The following is a 20,622-nucleotide window of genomic DNA, read 5'->3' as shown; positions in this document are numbered from 1 at the left end:
GTGATTCATGCAACAGCAAATGTTCGGGGGTTATTTCTCTTCTTTTTTTTTTTTCCTTTTGGCTTGTAAAGTCTGAAATAGTGAGAAAAAAAACGTATCAAATCACAAGGTGCTGTTGTCTCTTTCCCGTCAATGAAATAAGTCACCTGCGGAGAATGGCTGCATGCAACAGTCACCGTTACGGTGACGGAGCTCCCTCGGCCCGCCGCGCGGCCCGAATGGTCTCGCTTCAGCAGCCCCGCTTAATGAACATGCCCATCACGCTCACGGCGGCGCTTAGTAATGAGGCTTAGCGGCAGAACTGCTGCCAAACGAGGGAGCGGTCAGGGAGAAAGTGGAAAAGCCCACCGAAAGAGTGTAGTGTAATAAAAGATAAGAGGCGTACATTAATGGGACGCATGAAAGCCTTCGCTCCTGTAAAGCAGAAGCCCGGCCCGTTAAATCTGCTTGGATGTAAATGAGCGGAAAACGTCCCCGTAAACTCCCGTCTTTAATTGATTAGGGAAGTCACGAGGTGTTCAAACACAACACCGAGACGTCTATTAGGGATGTGGAGCCAAACAGAGCCCTTTGTGTTCCGCGTCGTCGGGGCCGAGGCCAGAGCGACGACGTGCTAGGAAAGACTGCAAGGCAGCCTTTCATATCACATCCCGGGCCGGGTAATGATGTAGGGGGTCCGAAACCTAATTCTCCGACAACAGCTGGGGCCTCCCGTCCTCTCACAACCAAGCCGTGTGATACCAAACCTGGTAAGTTTTCAGATGGACACCAAGGCCCCCCAAGCACATTAAAAGTCTTTATTGTCTTTCTGGGCTCTTGGATGTATTGGAGGAAAGAAAATTACACACAATCTTTTTCGGTTGAACTGAATCTAAACACACAGCCCCGCCCCCCCCCCCCCCCCCCCCCCCCCCCCCCGCTGAGCGCCGTGTGTCCGGGGCAACGGGGGAAAATGAAACACCTTGTGTGTAACATCAATAATCATCAGTGATGCCTTTCAAGCTGTGGCTTTGACATGAGAAATGATGGCGGTGACTCCCCTGTCCTCCCCCCCGTCCTCCCCCTCCCTCTCTCTCTCTCTCTCTCTCTCTCTCTCTTTCTCCCCCGGTGGCACATGTGAAACTCCGGTCGCCGCCGTGCTCGTCGAGGCCATTCATCTTCACAACTCGGCCCGTCTAATTTAATACCGTAAACTTACAGTCGCCGTCGTTGTCATCTACCCCGCCTCGTTGGTTTTTTTAAGGACATGGAGTGAAAGTGGAGCTCGCCCACTTAGAAGAAATGCGTCTGACGTAGACGTAGTTGGCCTCCGCCGTTGTTTTTAATTTCTTAAACTTTAATGGGGTGCAGTCCACGCGGTTCGGAAATAATCGCTGAATCAACAAGGAAAAACGGCTCGGAACGACACAAACATGTGTTTAGCGGCGTAACTCGCCGGACGATGTTGACACAAAGAAAATCAAAGTATTTTCTCAGGCCTGTTAATTATAGATTAGATCAGGGGCAGCTCCGCTCGAACACAATGGAGAGACTTGTAGATTACATAAATTAGACGTCCCAAAATGGCTTTCACATGTGGCTCGTTGCCGCAGTGAAACTTTGTCTTGGCGTAAGCGCCGCATTCCGCAGCCAATTGGTGGAATGTCAGCTTAGCAGAAAAACGCATGCACCGAATGGACTCGAGCTACTCGAGAGGCAGCTGGAACGCGATTCCCTCCACGAGCGCCGTGTTTTTTCGCTCAATATTTACTTTGCGCCGGGATCCGCGCCTCCGGGTTTTTGATTTTGCTCCCGGGTTCGCTTCCCGTTGTCGCCGTCCTCGGGGCTCGGTGGGGAGTGGGGGGGGGGGCCATGGCGGCTGCCGCCCCGCGGCCTGGAGGTTGTTCCCGAGAAAACCCGCAGTGTTCTCCTCCGACAGCTTTTCATGTTGGCACGCGTCCATCCGCTGCACATGAACGCACACGAGCCGCCTTTGTTTCCTCGGCTCTGTATCGGGTTACTAGGCATGGCTGCGCCGCGTGTTTAATGGAAGCGGGGGAGAAGACGGCCATGTGGCAGCGCTGGACATGTGCACATCCGTAATGGGATACTCGTGAGCTCCTCTTAGAGTTACACTTGGCCTTATTAGGCCGCGCAAACAAACCGCTGTGTACAGTGAGGAAGAGGAGGAGGAGACTCCTGCGACCTGCACACGTTACCGCTCCTCCCGGGCGTGATGTATGTTCGCCGCAGCCGTCGCGGGGGAGGGGGGGGGCATCGTCGCGTAAGTGCTGTGCCGGCTATTTATTAAATGCTGGCAGCGGCAAACGAGGTTTATGTGAGACATCGCGGTCCGTTGCCCCGGAGGCGGACGCTTCCGTTCTGGGGGGGGGTCAGAGGGCGCGCGAGGCAGGACTGATTAGCTGATGAGAGCGAGGGGGACTTACTCTGGTCACCCACCAGCTATGTTTTCTCGCCCGTGCTTCAGGACGCGAGTGGCGAGGGCGTTTCTTTTCGCGACGGCATGCAGGCGAGTCAGAGACCCAGTCACGCGCGGCCCGCAGAATTGCTCGTTACGGGCAGGAGGATTTTTCCGTGGAGGACGCGTGCCGGTGGAGAGATTTCCCTCTTTATCGCCGGGACCCGGGGGAGCCGCCGCCGGCCGAAGGGCGCCGTGTGCGTGTGTGTGTGTGTGTGTGCAGCACACGCGGGCCTGCAGGGGATGAGCGTGGGCCTCGGTGTCAATAAATCCAGGCCTTCCTTTCCAATCCACAGCCCACCCCTTTGCCTTTCACACACACACACACACACACCGGCGGAGACGTAGAGGCCTGCAGGCCTCGCCCGGCTCCCCACACGGAGCTTTTTATCTCGGGCTTCTCTTAGCTTCACACTGACCCACGGCACCCTGAACTAATCTTAATGGTCGTTGCAGGGCGTGAGGTAATCGCGCTCCTCTGGCCTTGTGGCTCGGCTCAAAAGAATGTACAAAGTTTTATGTCCCGGGGGCCACGCAAGACTATGGAGGGCCACCCAGGACGTCAGGAGCCCTGACAAACGTGTGCAGTTGTTATGTACCTGAATCAACGCCAGCAAAGAGGTTCATTCATTTACTTGTTAAAATGCTAAAAAGGAAAGAACAGAAACAGGTTGAATTAGTGTTACGAATGTAGAATAACCCAAAACATATTGTCAAGATTAATAAAGTTGTACACAATTGTTCCTATAAGGCATTTGTTGGCTTTTGTTAAAGGGTTATATGGTGTTACATTTCAGGAATAACTTATACAGCCCAAAGCTTTCCATTTGTCTGTGGATTGATTTGGTCTCTGTGGCCTTAAAAATCAACCCGAGACTTGAATCCATTGCGGCCCCACGGATCGTTGACTGTTGTGAAGTTACATTATCTCTGAATGGAGCCGAGTACACTTACTGAAGTAGAGGGTGTATTGCTGTGTTTAAAAAATATGTCAGTTTAGCTTGAAAGGTTGCGCTTAAAATGTCACAGCATTTTTACCTAGATTTGCAAAGGCCAAGCAAATGTCACCGGCAAAAAGAAATAATGCTGTTATGCCGATGCATCCACATGCAGCCAGTTCAAGGTTCAGAGGGCTGATTTTTATACTTTTCTAGCTTGTGCCTGGAACCGTAAGGGAACATTGAAGGAGAAACAATGTTGGCAGTGATGTGAAACACGTGGTTTGTAGCATGGAAGCTCTCTGCTGCGGCCCTTTAAGCTCTTTTATTTGCATAAACAAATCGGGGAGTAGAATTAGACTGTTGCATTTTGTGAGCTGTCTGCTTGTTTAGTTTATGCGGCCAACGGAACGGGCTTCGTGCACGTGATGCACGGTGGTCTCGAGATCTCAAAATGATTTATTTGGAGAGTCTGGTCTGTTATCAGCGGCCTGACAAGCGCGGATGAATCACAGGGAGGTCACAGTTGACGCCGGGAAGTCCCGGGAGGCATGCGGCTCCGCCCGTGTTGCAACTCGCCAAACTGCGGCGCGCGTCCGTCCGCGCGACTCCCTAAAAACAGACGCCGCAGTATATTACGCGGAGTTTATGGCGTCACGTGGTACACCTCCGCAGGACCCCGGTGTTTGTCTCCCAGATTAAAGACGCCGTAAAAGCCTGCGTGCGTGACTCGTGAAGTCTGTACTGATTCATCCTCCTCGTCCTTAACAACCTCTCTTTGTCTCCTCCCCCCCCCCTCCCCCCCTGCAGCCCCGTCCACCGTGTCCATAATGCACCAGGTCAGCCGGACGGTGGACAGCATCACCCTCTCCTGGTCCCAGCCCGACCAGCCCAACGGGGTCATCCTGGACTACGAGCTGCAGTATTACCAGAAGGTATCAAGACGTGACACGTCTCCACTTGCTGGACCCCCCTCCCTCCCCTCGCGCCCGTTGTTAGAGCTTCTGAGCGTCGCTTAGAACTTCTGCTCGTTTCGCTTTCAATTACATTCACGGTCAGTCAGCGGAGGAAGGAGCGGCGCTGTCGGGCCCCCCGGCTGGGGCCTCGGGGGGGGGGGATTGATGAGCAGAGACGTGCGGGTCGAAACAATGCTGTAAAAATAGTATCTAGAAGGGGCGAGCTCGCCGCAGTCGGCGTGCTTCCTCACAAAGGAAAAACACTGGCAGCCCCCCGACGCTCAAAAGCGCGGCGATGACTGAGAACACAATCGCACGCAGGCGGAGCGCTCGTCGAGCTTTCGTCTCGTCGCGCTGAGCCGTTTTTGAGTCTAATTCCCTTTTTTCTGACACCGGCGGAGAGAGCTGTCAAAACAATTGTCCCGGGGGCCCCCGCCGCGGCTCAGAAGGGCTCCGGGAGCGGCGCGCTGAAGGGAGCAGCTGAAGAAGTGACGCGCGATGATCAGAGGATCATCGGAAAGGCTCAGAAACGCCGCCTGACCCGAAACTGCCACCGAAATCCACCTTTTTTTTTTTTTTTTAAACTGCGTCCGCCGGATGCGCGACTCCCTCGGGGCCCTTTAGGGCCCTTTATTTATTCCAGTGCCATTTCCAGCGTTGTTACTGCCGGTGTTTGAAAGATGTTGAGGTGAGAAGCGCTGCTTTTCCTCGGGTACCGTTCATCCTCCGATCCGATGCCACTTTGGTGCATTTTGTGCTCCGTAACAAGCCATTTAGAGTAGTTTTTGCCTCTCGATGTCTGTAGTTCTAAAATCACATTCAACCCGACTAAAAAAAGAAGCGCTGTGTTCACTTCTTAAGTCGCATATCTTTAGCTACATTTACTCCCCGTGGCATTTCATAATTGTCGGACTGTAGTTACCAGTCTGCACAAATTCACCATGTCTTCTTTTTTTTTTCCCGTCTCAACAGGACCAATCGGAATATAACGGCACGGCCATCAGGAGCCAGACCAACACGGTGGTCGTCCGCGGGCTCAAGCCGGGGAGCATCTACGTGTTCCAGGTGCGGGCTCGCACTGTGGCCGGCTTCGGACGCTACAGTGGCAAACTCTACTTCCAGACCATGACCGAGGGTGAGGACCCGGCCGGCCTTAACGGCCCTACCCCGCCGCCGCCGCCGCGCGGCGTAGCGTAGCGCGGACGCAGACAGACCGCAGGGAAGAAAAGGCGGTCTTGTTGTGGAATAAACTGTCAACGCGCTTCTAAAAACCAGACGAGTGGGGGAAACACACTCGTAATCATTTCTTCATTCATCTTCCGGCTTTCAGGGTTTCTTTCCTTTCCATGCGGGAAGTGAGGGGATGGAGGGGGGAGGACGGGGGAGGACGGGGGGGGGACGGAACCCGTTTCATCTTTGTACTGTAAGGAAAATTCAGCTAACATCAGTCGTGAGCCAAGGCCTGGGTTTTCCCCCTTGTGAACATCTCATTTCCTTCGGCGCGCAGCGCCCCGGGGGCCGATCGTTAGCCTGATGCCGCCACGTGCAGATGTGTACAGCTGTAAATATTGAGTAAACCCAGGATGCATCAGGCTCCGCCGTTCACCTGGACCGCACGGGCCCATGCAGCTACGTGAAGAAGGCTTTGATTAAAGTGAAGGTCTGAAGCTGTTGAAGTGGAGAAAGGGAAAATTCTCCTTTTCCAGAAAGCTTGAAAAGGCGTTTTTCAAAACTTTTCTTTTCACGATCCACTTTTTAAAAATGACAAACAACCAATTCATAATAGAACTCATCTATTAGTTATTTAGTTATTATTTATTAGTTATTAAAAACATGCAAATGTGTTTTATGAATAATACCAAATTATATTTAATTAAAATATTTTGATTCCTCTTCCCACACAGTTTGATATGCTTTGGAATCGAGTTGGATTCAGTGTTATAAGTCGGCAAATATCCCAATAAAATGAATAGTCAGGCACTCATTTACCTTAAAGGTTTCCTGCAGATTTAAATGCGTCGCAGTCTTTGGGAACTAGACATAAAAGATTAGAAAGACATAAAAATGGTTTTAAATACAGTGTCAACTCATGAAGTCTCATAATTTCCCTTATTTAAGTACCATTAGCAGAGTTATAATATACAACGTAATAAACCAACCGTACTTTGTTGGAGTTGACCTTCTCCTGTCATAGACACTTTTCTTTAAACACACTATAATTAACATTACAAATCAAGGTATCAATACTTTATGAATGTTCCATAATGCAGTTGGAATGTAGCTAGGAGAAGATATATAATCATGATTTAATCAAGCAACTGTGGATGAGTGGATTCCGGTGCATAATAATAAATTAGCATAGTCAAACAGGGCAACAACTGCGGCGTTTGCAAGGGGGGGTCGGCTCGCTCTGCCTCTGTGTGGCCCTTCAGTAGCTGGATTCCTGCTCTTGGCCGCCCGGTCCGTCTGGGTCTCACCCAAACATGCTCCCTCGCTCTCCCTCGCTCTCCCTCTCTCTCCCTCTCTCTCTCTCTCTCCGCTCACTTCACACGCTTTCTGCCAGATGATTTGTCCGTCGCCGCCGCCTGTGAGCACATTCAGTGGGCTTCGGCAGAAAGGCTCCACGCTGCCAGTCAAGATGCCAAGATGATCAGTGGTTCATCCAGCCGTATGTCTGTCTGTCACCCATTGCTCCCTGCGTATGGAGAGGCTCAGATGCTCGCCCATATGTTTCCCCGTGTGACACCGTGTGTGTGTGTGTGTGTGTGCGCGCGCGCTCGTGTTCGCTTTGTTTACGTCCGTGCTCTTTTCTTTGCGCAGAGGAATACAACACCAGCATTCAGGAGAAGCTACCTCTGATCATCGGCTCGGCAGCAGCCGGCCTGGTCTTCCTCATCGCCGTGGTCGTCATCGTCATCGTCTGTAACCGGTGAGTCAGTCCTGTGCCGGTGTTTTTGATACAGCCCTTTGTGCCAGTAAAGCAGCAGAATGCGTCTATGAGCTCTGCTGGCTTGCACTTTGCAGATTTGACCCGTTAAAATGTGCATATGTGACAGGTAAATGTTCTCGTTTGTAGCTGTGAGTCTATTTCCATCTATCATTGCTCTTGGAGTTTGCGTGCAAGTCCATTTAGAGCAATAGAAATAAAGTAAAATTCCTTGTGTGTGTGTGTGTGTGTGTGTGTGCCAATAAAGCAGATTCTTATGAATGTGGAAGCATGTGGCTTCGAAGATATTAATTCTTAATAGATTCCAGTCCTTCAGCAGAAGCAAAGACACACAAAAGTCGACTTTGCTAACGCTGAAGTCCTGTAGGTGCTCCCACTCAGCGGGGATCAGACGTTTGTAACCCTGCCAAGGTGAAAGCTTCGGCCCCCACCGGGTCCTCCCGTACCAAGAGCTGATTTAGAGGAGAAGCCTTTACGAGGTGGATTTCTGACTGCGTCGACTGCACGTGGATTCCCTCCAGTGTGTTTGTTCAGTGGACAACGAGCGCCTAATGATACCGGCCGTGCGCTGCATTGTGGGAGCGTTTGGGAACGTGGCCAGGTCAACGTGGTTTGATCTACGTGCCCGCCCCTCCCTGCCCTCGCCTTTTTTTTTTTGAACCGGAGCTAGAGTTCTTTGTCTTTCCCCCCCAGGAGGCGGGGCTTCGACCGGACGGATTCGGAATACACGGACAAGCTGCAGCACTACACCAGCGGCCACAGTGAGTGCACCGCCAATCCCCTCGGCACCACGCGCACCTGTCTCCATGACGACCGTCTCCGCGGCGGTCAGTCAGCCTCTCAAACACCTGTCTCCATGGCTACGGCGCACCCGTCGATCCCCCCCTCCTCCCCCCTCCCCCACACAAGCCAGTGATCCTGCCTGTTGTGTGACTCTGCTCGCTCGGAGCCCGGATTTAACCACATCAAAAAAAAAAAAAAAGCAAATGTTCAAGTGTGTGTTCTGTGCATCATCACATTTCATAGTCAATTAACTCCATTGTGGTTGAAATAGGTCAGTCGCACACTGGCGTTGCCGTCATTAGCTCGCTAATGCCACATGAGTCATTTGCCTTTTGTGAAAAAGAAAAAGAAGAAAAGGATTCAAAAGACACTGATTCTCTGTCTGAGAGTTACAGCGTAAATGATGATAATTCAGAAATGAATCCGGGAGGAAGAACAGAGAAGTCATTTCCTCGAGATATTAAAGCCGATCCGTCTTTTACCCGTCAGATCCCACCTCAAGTTTACGGCCCCCATCCTAATATGTTTATTTCATTTGGTAATTACCGCCCCCCGCTTTGTTCCCTCTTTAAAAAAAAAAAGGTAATAACTCCCCTAATATAATGCGATCACGCTGTGCGGAGACGTCCTGTCTGTGAACTGAGAAGCGCTCGGCCGAGACATTCTGCTATTTCACAGTGATTAGCCGGCGCGTTCCCGCTCGCGTCCCCTCCCCACGCCGCTCTCCTCGGGTTTGGTGCTCTTTGTCATCGCAGGAGGGGGGTCTGGGAAGAGATTTCTAGGGTTTTACTAATGGGGGGGGGGCGGTCAGATCGTCTTCCATCTGTTCATCTCTGCGGCACGTTTCCGCGGCCACGGGCCAAATGTTGAGACGTCCGTGCTCCTCCAGCACTGCAGCAGCGGCGGCACCGGCTCGTGTTCGGTATCCACTGAAACAGCCTCGGGCCTGATGTGGAGGTGAGAGCTGAATAATCGGATTTAAAACTCAGGACACTTAAGTCCCCGAACACTTAAAGGCCACCTTAAGCCAATTTACCTGGCGCCGGGGCTTAGCAGAGCCAATTTATTTCCTGGAGTGGAGCTGAGCGATGCTGATACAGGGCCCGGGATTTCTCTGCCCGAGCGTTAATGGCACTATGACTCACAGCCGATGATATATGTGTATGTATTAATGCACCTTATCCCAGCTAAGAAGACTGCCGGTACCGCGTGCTTATTACTCAGCGCCGCGAGGCACTGGTCACGGCCGCCATTTGTAACCACACCGCCTCCTCCATCTTTCGACCTTCACCGGCTGAATGTCACACGGGAAAAGAAAATCCCACCGTTGTGCAGTAATGTGAGATTGCAAAGTGAATCGATTGTAAACGTGGCCGAATGCGTCGGGCTGTCACCGCGTGACAAACAAATACACATAACGTATTACAGAGGCTCTCTCCTTTTTTCCAAGTGACTCCAGGAATGAAGATTTATATCGATCCGTTCACATATGAGGACCCCAACGAGGCTGTGAGGGAGTTTGCCAAGGAGATTGATATATCCTGTGTGAAGATTGAACAGGTCATCGGCGCAGGTAACGTGAACCACAGTAGCTCGGGCTTGATCTCCCAAAAAACGTATGAACAAAAAAATGCTGACGTCACCCGCCCGTTTGGAGTTAAACAGCACCATTGTTACCTCCTCACAGGGGAATTCGGAGAGGTGTGCAGCGGTAACCTGAAGCTCCCGGGTAAACGGGAGATGTTTGTGGCCATAAAAACCCTGAAGTCCGGCTACACCGAGAAGCAAAGGCGGGACTTCCTCAGCGAGGCCAGCATCATGGGCCAGTTCGACCACCCCAACATCATCCACCTGGAGGGCGTGGTCACCAAGAGCAGCCCCGTCATGATCATCACCGAGTTCATGGAGAACGGGTCCCTGGACTCCTTCCTCAGAGTGAGCAGCCGCACTCTTTTGTCGTCTGCATTGTTGCTGTTCCAGTCTCAGCCAGAACACCACATGTTCTGAGGTTTCATTTCTCTCCTCACAGGTTTTTATAAAGCTCACTTGATATCGTTCCGCCTGGTAGCGCTTGATTTGAGTTATCAGGACAGCTGACAAACGTGGATTCATGTGCTTATTGCAACGGATACACACATTTTTGCAGTAGTTTGGTTTATTTATGCGCAGTGATCCCACTTCAAGGAGACATTATTACCCAGAGTCTTGTCAATCATCAGCTCCTCTGAGGTATTCTCGGCCTGTGCAGTAATGCTTCTCTATTAACACCCCGTGTTCCTGTTAATCCGCACTATGGATTCATTTCACGTGCTCTCTGTATTTAATATTGTGTCCTTTTGTTTGCTCGTTGGAGTCTGATCCGCTGTGATGTTTGCATTCACTGCACATTTCCTCCTCAGAGGGATATTACGGAGATGAGGGCCTGATCCCCCGTTTACTGCCCACATACATCATTAAAATACTTTAAAATGAGATGTAAAATGTTTAAAAATGAATCTGGCAGTAAGATGAGATGTCACACGGCCGTTTACCACAAACCCGTCTTGGCATGTTAGCAAAATAAAAATATTATTTTCCTTTTTTTTCCCACTTTTTACAGTGCTTTCATTCTCACTAATTGTTCTCTTACAGGATTCTCTAATTTATGGTAATTGTAGATGTAGAATCTCAGGCAAAAAGGTCTATTTTTAACATCTTTAAATGATGAACTCAAGTGACAATGAGAGCACTTTATGCTGTAGTGCTCTAAAAATAACACATTATAAATGAACTTGGCTTTAATCTCCTCAAATGAAATGCTAAACTGAGCATTTCACCATGAACAAGCACACGTTACTAAAGAAAACTTGCGTAGTACACAGTAAATCATCTCTGCTAGAATAATAAACATACATTTCCTGTAAATTACTGTAATTGAATAACTGAACAGCATCATGAAAAAACAGTCTCCCCCCCCCCCGGTTTAATCCACAGCGGTAGTCAGTTTAAGCCCTCTGCGGCAGACACGCATGCTCCCGTCTGCACGGCGCTCAGACCCGGGTCCTTATTTGCGTTCGCCGAGCATCAGCCCTTCGTGGGATCACGCCGTTTGTGTGAATGTAGACGTTCGCCAAGCACGTTTGGCGGAAACCACGGGGAACCTCTGCGGCGCCTCGCGGTGACAGTTTGTGACGAGAGGCCGCCGACGGCGTCGGAGCCTCTGAACGGGGGTCTCTGTCTCCTCCGTTGAGTGTGTGGCGAGGATTATCTCCCCTGCTGCTTCCTGCTGGGCGCGAAGACAATAGATCAATGTGACCTGAGCTGCTGTTTAAGGACCAGCTATGAAGAATAGACGAATAGAGCTACGGGTTCACGGCCCGTTCTGCTCAACAGGAGGAAGCAGCTCTGAGAATTAAACTGGTTTAATTCTCCTGGAGGACGAGTGAGACCAATCACACACACTTGCATGCAGCACATTCCCTCCGCTCGTGTTTCTTGGCGTTGGGTTACAACTACTTCAGTTTGGTGATGTCTGCTCAGGCGGTCATTGGCAGGTGCAGGTGCGTGTTTTGGAACTAGTGGCGTATCCTATTGAGAGATTTGGAAGTAGGGACACACACACACACACACACACACACACGCGCGTGTCATCATGAAACACATCCTGCTAATTTTGTGTTGATTGGACAACATTTATTGTTTTTGCATTTCCTGTGACCCAGGTGGCCTCTTTGGCTTAAATCAAAAAGCATAACTTTGTATGAGGGGTTTTGTTCGTTAATTACAGCGCCCCCATGTGGCTGGTTGGAGTCATATTTTTTTAGGAAGCCCCTGCACATTTCCAGGCTCAAGCTTTTAGGCTCCAGCTCGCAGCAAACAATAAATACTAACAAACGCAATGGGGTTCGGCCCCTGAACCCTGGCGAGAGTCCGTCTTCGTAATAACACGTTGTTTGGATGCAAATGAATCGCTGGACTTTGCTCAATTCGTCCATTTAACTCGACCTCAAAGAGTCCGGAGGGATCTTTCCAATTGAAATAGTTGCAAACCCGGCAGACACAGACCACTGTGGGTAGTGATGTGCATTAGTGAGTGACGCCTTCATGCGCAACGCAATCTGCTTAATTGCCGCGTGTTGCACGAGGAGCCTCAGCTCCACGTTAAATCAAGCGCCCCCCTCCCTCTGTTAATGAGTGGGCATTGAGTGTCTCCGGGACCGAGTGTTCTGCCGGGGCGTCGTGGTGGGCGGCAAGGAGCGTGCAGGTGTGGCACAGTCGGGAGGCACAGCTGCCCCGCGGCCCCACGGGGTGAAGGCCTCCCCTCCCCGTTGGGGGGGGGGGCGACAGCTGTATGCAGCCAGCCAGCCGAGCCCGACCCGAACCTGGATGTGCGTGTCCTGCAGGGCCTCTTCACAGTACGACGCAGTGACTTTTCGGGCCACACGCCGGGTTGGGTTACAGGTAGGCGTGTCGGAAAGAAAGAGTCCTGTGGGAATCAGGTTGTGTTGATAGATGGCAGTTTGTGAATAGTGTAAAGAAGCACGTCATCGCCTCTTATTCACTGAAACAATGGAAAGTATTTTGGACGTTTCGTCTTACAGCCGTCGTGTCAAGTGTCATTGCTCAAATTCATCCGGCGTATGTTTTCTTTTGTTGAGGCAACGCCGGGTGCCTTTGTGCGTCTTTGAGGAGAATATTAAATTGCGTCCGGCGAACAAAGGTCAAACAGTGTGTCTTTCCCGCAGCAAAACGACGGGCAGTTCACGGTGATCCAACTGGTCGGCATGCTGCGCGGCATCGCCTCGGGCATGAAGTACCTGGCCGACATGAACTACGTGCACCGCGACCTCGCCGCCCGCAACATCCTGGTCAACAGCAACCTCGTGTGCAAGGTGTCCGACTTCGGCCTCTCGCGCTTCCTGGAGGACGACACGTCGGATCCCACCTACACCAGCGCGCTGGTAAGAAGCGCCGAAGGGCAGGTTTCCCCGCCGGCGCTCTAAAGCAGTGTCGTTGATTACGACACAGTAATTGTTGTGAACTGCCCCGATCGAGAGTCGCCTCCATCCCGACGACGAGATCTGACTCACCATCGACACAAACATCCTCCCTTCCTCTTCCAGTATTTCCAGTTGTACACGGTTCGCATTACCGCGGCCGGGGTTTTGGGTCTCGCTTCCGTCCCCTGAGCTTGTGCTGTCTTGCGTTTCTCAGGGAGGGAAGATTCCCATCCGATGGACCGCGCCCGAGGCCATCCAGTACAGGAAGTTCACCTCCGCCAGCGACGTGTGGAGCTACGGCATCGTCATGTGGGAAGTGATGTCGTACGGAGAGAGGCCTTACTGGGACATGACCAATCAAGACGTACGTATTTCCCTTTGGCCTCCAGTCATTTTCTTTTAAAATTGCTGTTGAGTCAACCCCCCCCCCCCCTCCCAATAGACATTCTCATTCTTTTTGAAATAAGGCCTCACGACGCACACATCTGCTGGCTGCGTTGCATTGCAGCCTCAGACTCCTCAGAGAAACAGTTTGTCATTGTATCTGCTCTCCCGCAGCTAAACAGCAGTTTTCACTCACTTCTTTTATATGAACCAGCCCCCCCCCCAACCCCCCCCTCCCTCTCCACCACTCGCCGCAGAGACATAATCAGATCATTCGAAATGCACGGCAGCGAGCGGTGGACCGCTTCTTGACTGGAGCCTCGGTTTCCTCTCTCCCTCTGGGCAGCGTAGGGGAGCGCAAATTATGGGGGGTGGGGGGGGAGATAATGAAAATAGTTTCAAATTGAAAGTGAGAACACTAATGCGCTGAGAGGGACTGAGGACCTCGACGGTTATCTTATTAGCAGCCCCAGATAGTGTTTGCGCTCCATCGGGGTCCCCGTTTGGAGGTCTCCTGAATGAGATTAATCCTGGTCTGAATGGAGGTCCTTTAATGGCCCCGGTAATGAGCCGGGGGGGGGGATTGCGCGCGCTCCTCACCAGTGTCCTCCGGGTTGTTTCGCTCCGTGAAACCGCGCGCCACCTCGACCGGCGACATCGCCGGCCCCCGAGCCAGACGCATTGTTACTGTGGCTTTGGAGAGAGAGAGAGCGAGAGAGAGAGAGAGGGGGGGGGGGGGGGGGCATTAAATACTTTGTGGAGGGCAGCAGTGGGGTCACATCTGGCAGCAATGTGAAGTTGGTGAAATAAGGTTTATGTTCTTAATGTCCTAACTGTTGTTTAACAACTCCGCACAGGGCGAATTGACGCGCTGATTTGTACATAAATAGATGTAGTTATACGTTCGTATGTGTAATAATGGTCATTTAACAGTGTTGAGTGTTTAACAGTAGTGACTACAGCAGTTATATTCACCACACGGTGAGAGCAACAGATGCCTGAGTCGTTCTCCAGAAGACTAATCTTTTAATTTGGGGAAATGAATGAAAAATGTTCCACCGAAAACGTCTGTACAACAAGAAAGGAGGTTTATCTTTTGAGTTTTAAATGAACATTTATTCATATTAGTAAGTATATATAAATATATATGTATATATTATTTCAATTGACTACATTTCGGAGGGCACTGTGATCTTCTGTATCAGTGAGCAACATTAATTATTTTTCAGTTTAAGATTAACAAATAATTATTTCTATAGAGATTAAAGTGCTGGTTCCAGTCATTTGGTTTATGACTCTTTTTAAAGTATTTACATGGGGCCCCTTGTTCTGATTAGATGTTGTTAGGAGTAAAATAATGATAAACAGTAATCAAGCAGCTTAAACATTTATCCATCAATCTATCACAACATATCGGTGCAAATGCAGTCCTGTATTTGTGCCGAAGTAAAAACTGCACGATACCACGTCTCCTCTGCATCAACCCCACCCCCCCCCTCTCCGCGGAGCCCCGTAGCAACCGTGTGTCTCCCCCTGCAGGTCATCAACGCTATAGAGCAGGACTACCGGCTGCCCCCGCCCATGGACTGCCCCAGCGCGCTGCACCAGCTCATGTTAGACTGCTGGCAGAAGGAGCGCAACAACCGGCCCAAGTTCAGTCAGATCGTCAACAACCTGGACAAGATGATCCGCAACCCCAGCACGCTGAAGGCCACGACCCCGCTGTCTTCAGGGTGAGCGACAGGCCGTCCGTCTCGCCTCTTGAGTCGTGACATGTGGTTTACGACCGGCCGGTGTTAAAAGTGTGTTCTGCATTATTCCCCATGTGGGTTTTATCTCCCGCGAGGGGGGGGGGGGGACCCTGGTTGTAGCGTCATTTTCGCATTGATGTGGATAACATCGTGAACGATATAATGCATCTGATCTTCTCTAAATGCGAAGCCGTTCCCCTGCTTGCTCGGGCCAACGTGCCATCCGTTGCCTTCATTTTTTTTTTTTTTTTCCGATTCGCAGTGTCTCTTGTTTCTCGTGGCGCCGAGCGGTTATATAAATTAAAGGTCTTCGGTTTGATAAATCAAATCCTTTCCACCAATTCCAATGCCTCGGGCGAAACCTGGATTGAAGCAAACAAAAACATTTGAAAGCGTTTCTGCCCCGGGTGTTAGTTTCCTTTGAGAGCCGAGGGCTTTACGGATCTCCATTATCCCCCCGTCTGTACTTCCATTTGTGGTGGCGTGCGGGACCGAGAGACATATTTTCCACAGACACTCGGGGGATACATTGGCTCCTTAAAGCCTATCACTTCATTTGGAAAAAAAAAAAACCTTTATGAGGAATCAGTTTGGAAAATATCCGTTGCGGGATACGGCCAGTGGGGATCTCCCGAGTTCTGTTCTTTTGAAAAATGAAATGCAATAATTCATGGTTGAATCGCATGCACGTGGTCCGGGTTATCTTCGACCTGAAACCCGTCATGTGGTATCATCATCACTCCTAATGGCTCCTGCTTGTGTCCCCCGTCAGTGTTCACCTCCCCCTCTTGGACCGCAGCATCCCAGACTTCTCCAGCTTCAGCACCGTGGACGAGTGGCTGGATGCCATCAAGATGGGCCAGTACAAAGACAACTTTGCCGGCGCCGACTATTCCACCTTTGATGTGGTGTCCCAGATGACCATGGAGTAAGTGCTAATGGGCTCCGTTCTGGCTCCCGATAGCAGCGAGGAAACACCCGTTTAACGTCCCTGAAGAAGCACCAGGCGGTTATAAGGGGACGCTGGCCGGCGCCGCGTGTGATCCGCGGATCGCGGCGCCCGCGCAGTTGCAGGGATGAGTAGCAGAGTAGCTCAAGGCCGGCAACGTCGGCCTTCATTCTCTGCCATGTTCAGCAGGCCTCTCTCGTACCTCCGCTCAACGATCAAGGGGGAAACATCTCCAAATGCAATTGATTAGCCGAAACAATGGGAGAGCAAAAAAAAGAAAAAACACTTTCCTGTCTCTGGAGCCAGAGATAAACCTGCGGAGAAGTGGAGCTTCAATTCTTAGAACAAAACCTGATTGCGCTGTGTGATCCAATGAGTGTGATTACTGCTGAGAGTCAGAAACAGGAGAAAGCTGATGCTCTGCTATTAATAAGAAAGGCCAGGGCCTCGATACCAGGAGGAACCCGCCGTTTTTTCCACGCTGCATCCGCCATACACGCGAGCCAATGGGATGCTGTAAATTTCTTTGCATTTCTTGTGGTGCTGTGAGATGGGGGGAGGGGAGGGGAGGGGGGGGGAGTCAGGAGTGAAACAATAAAACGATTATCTCGACCTCTTAAAAGCCTCCAGGCCTCGGAAGACGCACGAAGACGCAGCTGTTTCCTGGCCCGCTGCTTCACTGTCATCTCGGGCCATTCGGCGGTTCTGTGGCCCGCCCCGCTGTCGTCACGTTGTTGATGGACAGGATGCATGGCTGCTGTACGGTGTGGATGTAATATTCTGTCAGTCTGCGGTAACACGAGCCGGTCTCTCCTCACAGGGACATCCTCGGGGTCGGCGTGACGTTAGCGGGCCATCAAAAGAAGATCCTCAACAGCGTCCAGATGATGCGGGCACAGATGAACCAGATCCAGTCAGTGGAGGTCTGACCCCACCCTCCACCCTCCATAACCCCCCAGCGGAGCAGAGGAGGGGGGGGAGGAGGCAGCGGGATGCGGGTGCTCTGGCGGCGGAGGAGGATGGAGTGGACGGTTTTACTTTTGGGTTTTCTGCATTACAGTGTATCTGGTCTTCCCACCGGACTACCATTGCCCCCCCCCCCTCGTGTCCCCTCTCCACTTCCCTCTGTCCTCTGGTCCCCCAGGATCAGCTGTTGAGACTAAGGTCAAAGGGGACGAGGCGCACACGGAGCGACGGAGCCAGTGACCCGCAACACCTTTTACAATCTTCCACCATTTTTTTTTTTTGTGGGGGGGGAGGCGTTTGTTTCTTCTGATAACTTTGTAAAGAATTTTTTAAAGAAAAAAAAAAGAAAACTAAGAAAAGAAAAAGGAGTTTACTGTATCTATGGTTATAGGTGATATGAGCTTGTAGGAAAGGAAGCTGAGTAGGAGAGCTACCCTTTAAAAGGGCGACAAAAAATAAACCGAGAAAACAAGAAGAGCTGGGGGGGGGGGGGGGGTCGAGGCCACGTGTCTTTACATCTTTTTAATTTTAGACATCATGAGGAAACTGTGCAGCCTTCTGAGAGACGAACCAGAGAGGAGACGGAGCGCCCGATGTTCCCTCCCGAAGCGTTTCCCCGGGAGAGAAAAGAGATGGACGACATTTGGCATAAACTGATGTCAAAAAAACATATTCATTAAGACTGACACTTCCCACAGTGAAATCAACACTCACGAAAAAGAAGGAGAAAAAAAAAACTTTCCTCAACTGATTTGCTATTTTGTGATGAAGAATTTTGTCTCACAACACTTCCTCTCACTTTAGACAACTTCTTTTTTTGTAAATGGTCCACAGTGAAGTCCTCACAGTACTCACACAGCCAAACCAAACCCCTCCCCTTTTGGCATCCCACCCTCCGCCCCTGTGCTGTACATATCGGACCCACTTGACCCGGGCAGAAGAACCGAACGGCACGGAGATTTAACCTGTTTCCAGCAAACAAAACAAACAAACAACGTCGCCCACACAGATTCCCTCACAAACAAACGGGTTCTACTGTTTACGTCAGAGTCCGCCTACGTACAGCCCGTCCCGTTATAGCGCCGCCCATCTCCTACGCCGGCTGTGCAAACGTGCACGTGTTGTGCACACACACATATACACACACGTGCACTGAAGAAGTGGCGGGCCTGGTATTGGATGGCGTGATGCTGGATGGCTTAGTGCTGGATGGCATGATGCTGGATGGCCTGGTGTTGGACGGCCTGGTGCTGGATGGCGTGATGCTGGATGGCCTGGTGCTGGATGGCCTGGTGTTGGATGGCCTGGTGTTGGATGGCGTGATGCTGGATGGCTTAGTGCTGGATGGCCTGGTGCTGGATGGCGTGATGCTGGATGGCGTGATGCTGGATGGCCTGGTGTTGGATGGCCTGGTGCTGGATGGCCTGGTGCTGGATGGCCTGGTGCTGGATGGCCTGGTGTTGGATGGCGTGATGCTGGATGGCTTAGTGCTGGATGGCCTGGTGCTGGATGGCGTGATGCTGGATGGCGTGATGCTGGATGGCCTGGTGTTGGATGGCCTGGTGCTGGATGGCCTGGTGCTGGATGGCGTGGTGCTGGATGGCGTGATGCTGGATGGCGTGATGCTGGATGGCGTGATGCTGGATGGCCTGGTGCTGGATGGCCTGGTGTTGGATGGCCTGGTGTTGGATGGCGTGCTGAGTGAGTGCTTCCTTTCACAGTGCTTTGATCACCAGGACTCGACACACTTGCATTCTTCCAGTTTTCCTCTTGAAAGGACATTTTAAAGTATCAAAGTTTGGATCCTACACGCGGCCACGAAGAGACGTCAGAGTTTGTTGAATAAAAAAACGCAATGTGTTATATTTTTTCAATTTCTGTATGGATATTAATGAGTTGTTATTTTAATTATTACTTTTAGGTTGTTTTTTTTCTGCTCTGAGTCTATAGTTGGACTCCAACAAACACTCTTGATCTTCCATCAATGCTTATACATTTATTATAAGACATGAATCATGTTGGTGCACAAACCCACATGTCCCTGTGGCTCGCTTGGATTCTTAAACGCTTACTGTGAGCTTCTCCCGGACACGGCTTCCAATCACGGTTCTGCGTTTTTATCCGTAACCTGGCATTATGGATTTTGCCGAGGGAGGGAGGGAGGGAGGGGAGAGGGGGGGGCGTCCTGAGACAGTGAATCCGGCGTGGGTTATGTACACAGTCGATTAATGGTATCAGCAGTGCAGTGGTCCTACCGAGCTCCGCTTCCAGACCTGACAGCCAGACACGGCGTCCAGCTGTGAGCTATCGGTCAGATGTGTCCGGTCGCAGCGGGGAGCCCCCCCCCCCCCCCCCCTCTCCCCGATCACAGCCGCTCTAACCACCGACTCTCCCTCCCTCCCTCTCTGCTGGGCCACCTGTCTGCCGCTCCCACTGATCTCCACACAGCCGGCCTTCAGCAGTTGCCTGGTTTTGTCTTTATAAGCATCCACAGCAGCGGGCGAGCCGACAGTCGGGCGGTCGCGTCTCGTCTCGTCGTGATGATGCACGCCCCCCCCGAAGAATGTGGACAGAAAAAAAAAAAGAGAAAAGAAAAAGAGAGCGACTCCAAAAGACCACGCTTCCATGTTTGCTCGAACCAAATCCTCAGACTTAACCTGAGCCTTTGGTGGCGTCTCTGCAGACGTTTGAGGAAAGTGGTAAACCTCCCTCACTGAGAGTTACCTTCCATTATCCGCAGCTCTCCACAGAAGTCGAGGCTATCAGGGGAGGGACTTCTTTGTTCCATCCTTAGTGCGAATGTTTCCTTTTTTTGCAAAGCCTCCGACATGCAGTCTGCTTCCAGGTGCCGAGCTTTAGACCTTCTCAGCAGCTCATCGCTTGTTATTTTGCGGGGCCGAGGCTGCACGTCTTCTCGCGGCAAATACTCCACCGTCGGGGGGGAAAAAAAACCAACCCAAAATGAATCGGAGGAGCGCGAACCAGGCGCCCCGTTGAAGCGCCGTCCACACGCTCACGCCTCCGGGACTTTGAGTTATTAACCAAGCAATCACCCTCGACCTTTCCTCCAAGGAACTACTCCGGAAGAGGCCGGGCATGCTTATTGCTCGACATAAAATAGTGCTGAACTCCACTTTCTGTTGCATTCTGTGGGTATTTTTGATAAGAGGATACGTTTTGCCGAACTTCTGAAGGGTGAGCTTGGTGTTTTCTATTTTTATCTGAAGGAGTTTCGTGAAAACCTTTTTGGTTGAATGTGGCGTGTTTGAAAGCGTTGCATTAAGTATTTATTTATCTTGTGATTTAGAAAGACGTCGTTGCAGTTGAGGCTGAGCGACGATGGCGGGGAAGTAACGGACAGACTTACGCCACGTGTTTCCAAGTGGTTCTGACTTGTTTTTATTACACGAAAAAGCCCCGATGTCCAAATGGTAGAATACAGAAAAATGTATATAAAATTTAAATAAACGTATCATCTGGCTAAGGAATTCTGAAATAAAAAAAAAAGTAT

General features: G+C 51.0%; 1 protein-coding gene across 5 annotated transcripts in view; it reads left to right on the top strand.

Moving 5' to 3' along the window:
- The window catches only part of ephb2b (eph receptor B2b), a 95,326-nt gene extending 77,850 nt beyond the window's left edge, over window positions 1-17,476 (top strand). The window contains exons 6-16 of one of the 5 annotated variants that reach the window (XM_078092810.1): window positions 4,207-4,331; window positions 5,325-5,487; window positions 7,173-7,281; window positions 7,996-8,060; window positions 9,542-9,655; window positions 9,770-10,017; window positions 12,807-13,022; window positions 13,276-13,425; window positions 14,985-15,178; window positions 15,969-16,124; window positions 16,966-17,476. In XM_078092810.1, the coding sequence (XP_077948936.1) occupies window positions 4,207-4,331; window positions 5,325-5,487; window positions 7,173-7,281; window positions 7,996-8,060; window positions 9,542-9,655; window positions 9,770-10,017; window positions 12,807-13,022; window positions 13,276-13,425; window positions 14,985-15,178; window positions 15,969-16,124; window positions 16,966-17,074 (1,649 nt within the window). In that variant the 3' untranslated portion in view covers window positions 17,075-17,476. Of the gene's footprint in view, window positions 1-4,206; window positions 4,332-5,324; window positions 5,488-7,172; window positions 7,282-7,992; window positions 8,061-9,532; window positions 10,018-12,806; window positions 13,023-13,275; window positions 13,426-14,984; window positions 15,179-15,968; window positions 16,125-16,965 lie in introns of all 5 variants that reach the window. The other 4 variants (XM_078092808.1, XM_078092809.1, XM_040204824.2 and 1 more) reach the window with 4 other exon arrangements.
- Window positions 17,477-20,622: the final 3,146 nt, after the last annotated feature.

This window comes from Gasterosteus aculeatus, chromosome 17, assembly GCF_964276395.1.
Source record: "Gasterosteus aculeatus chromosome 17, fGasAcu3.hap1.1, whole genome shotgun sequence".
Lineage (NCBI taxonomy): Eukaryota > Metazoa > Chordata > Actinopteri > Perciformes > Gasterosteidae > Gasterosteus > Gasterosteus aculeatus.
The sequence above is the reverse complement of the archived record's forward strand: the minus strand, read 5'-3'. Positions and strand labels throughout refer to the sequence as shown.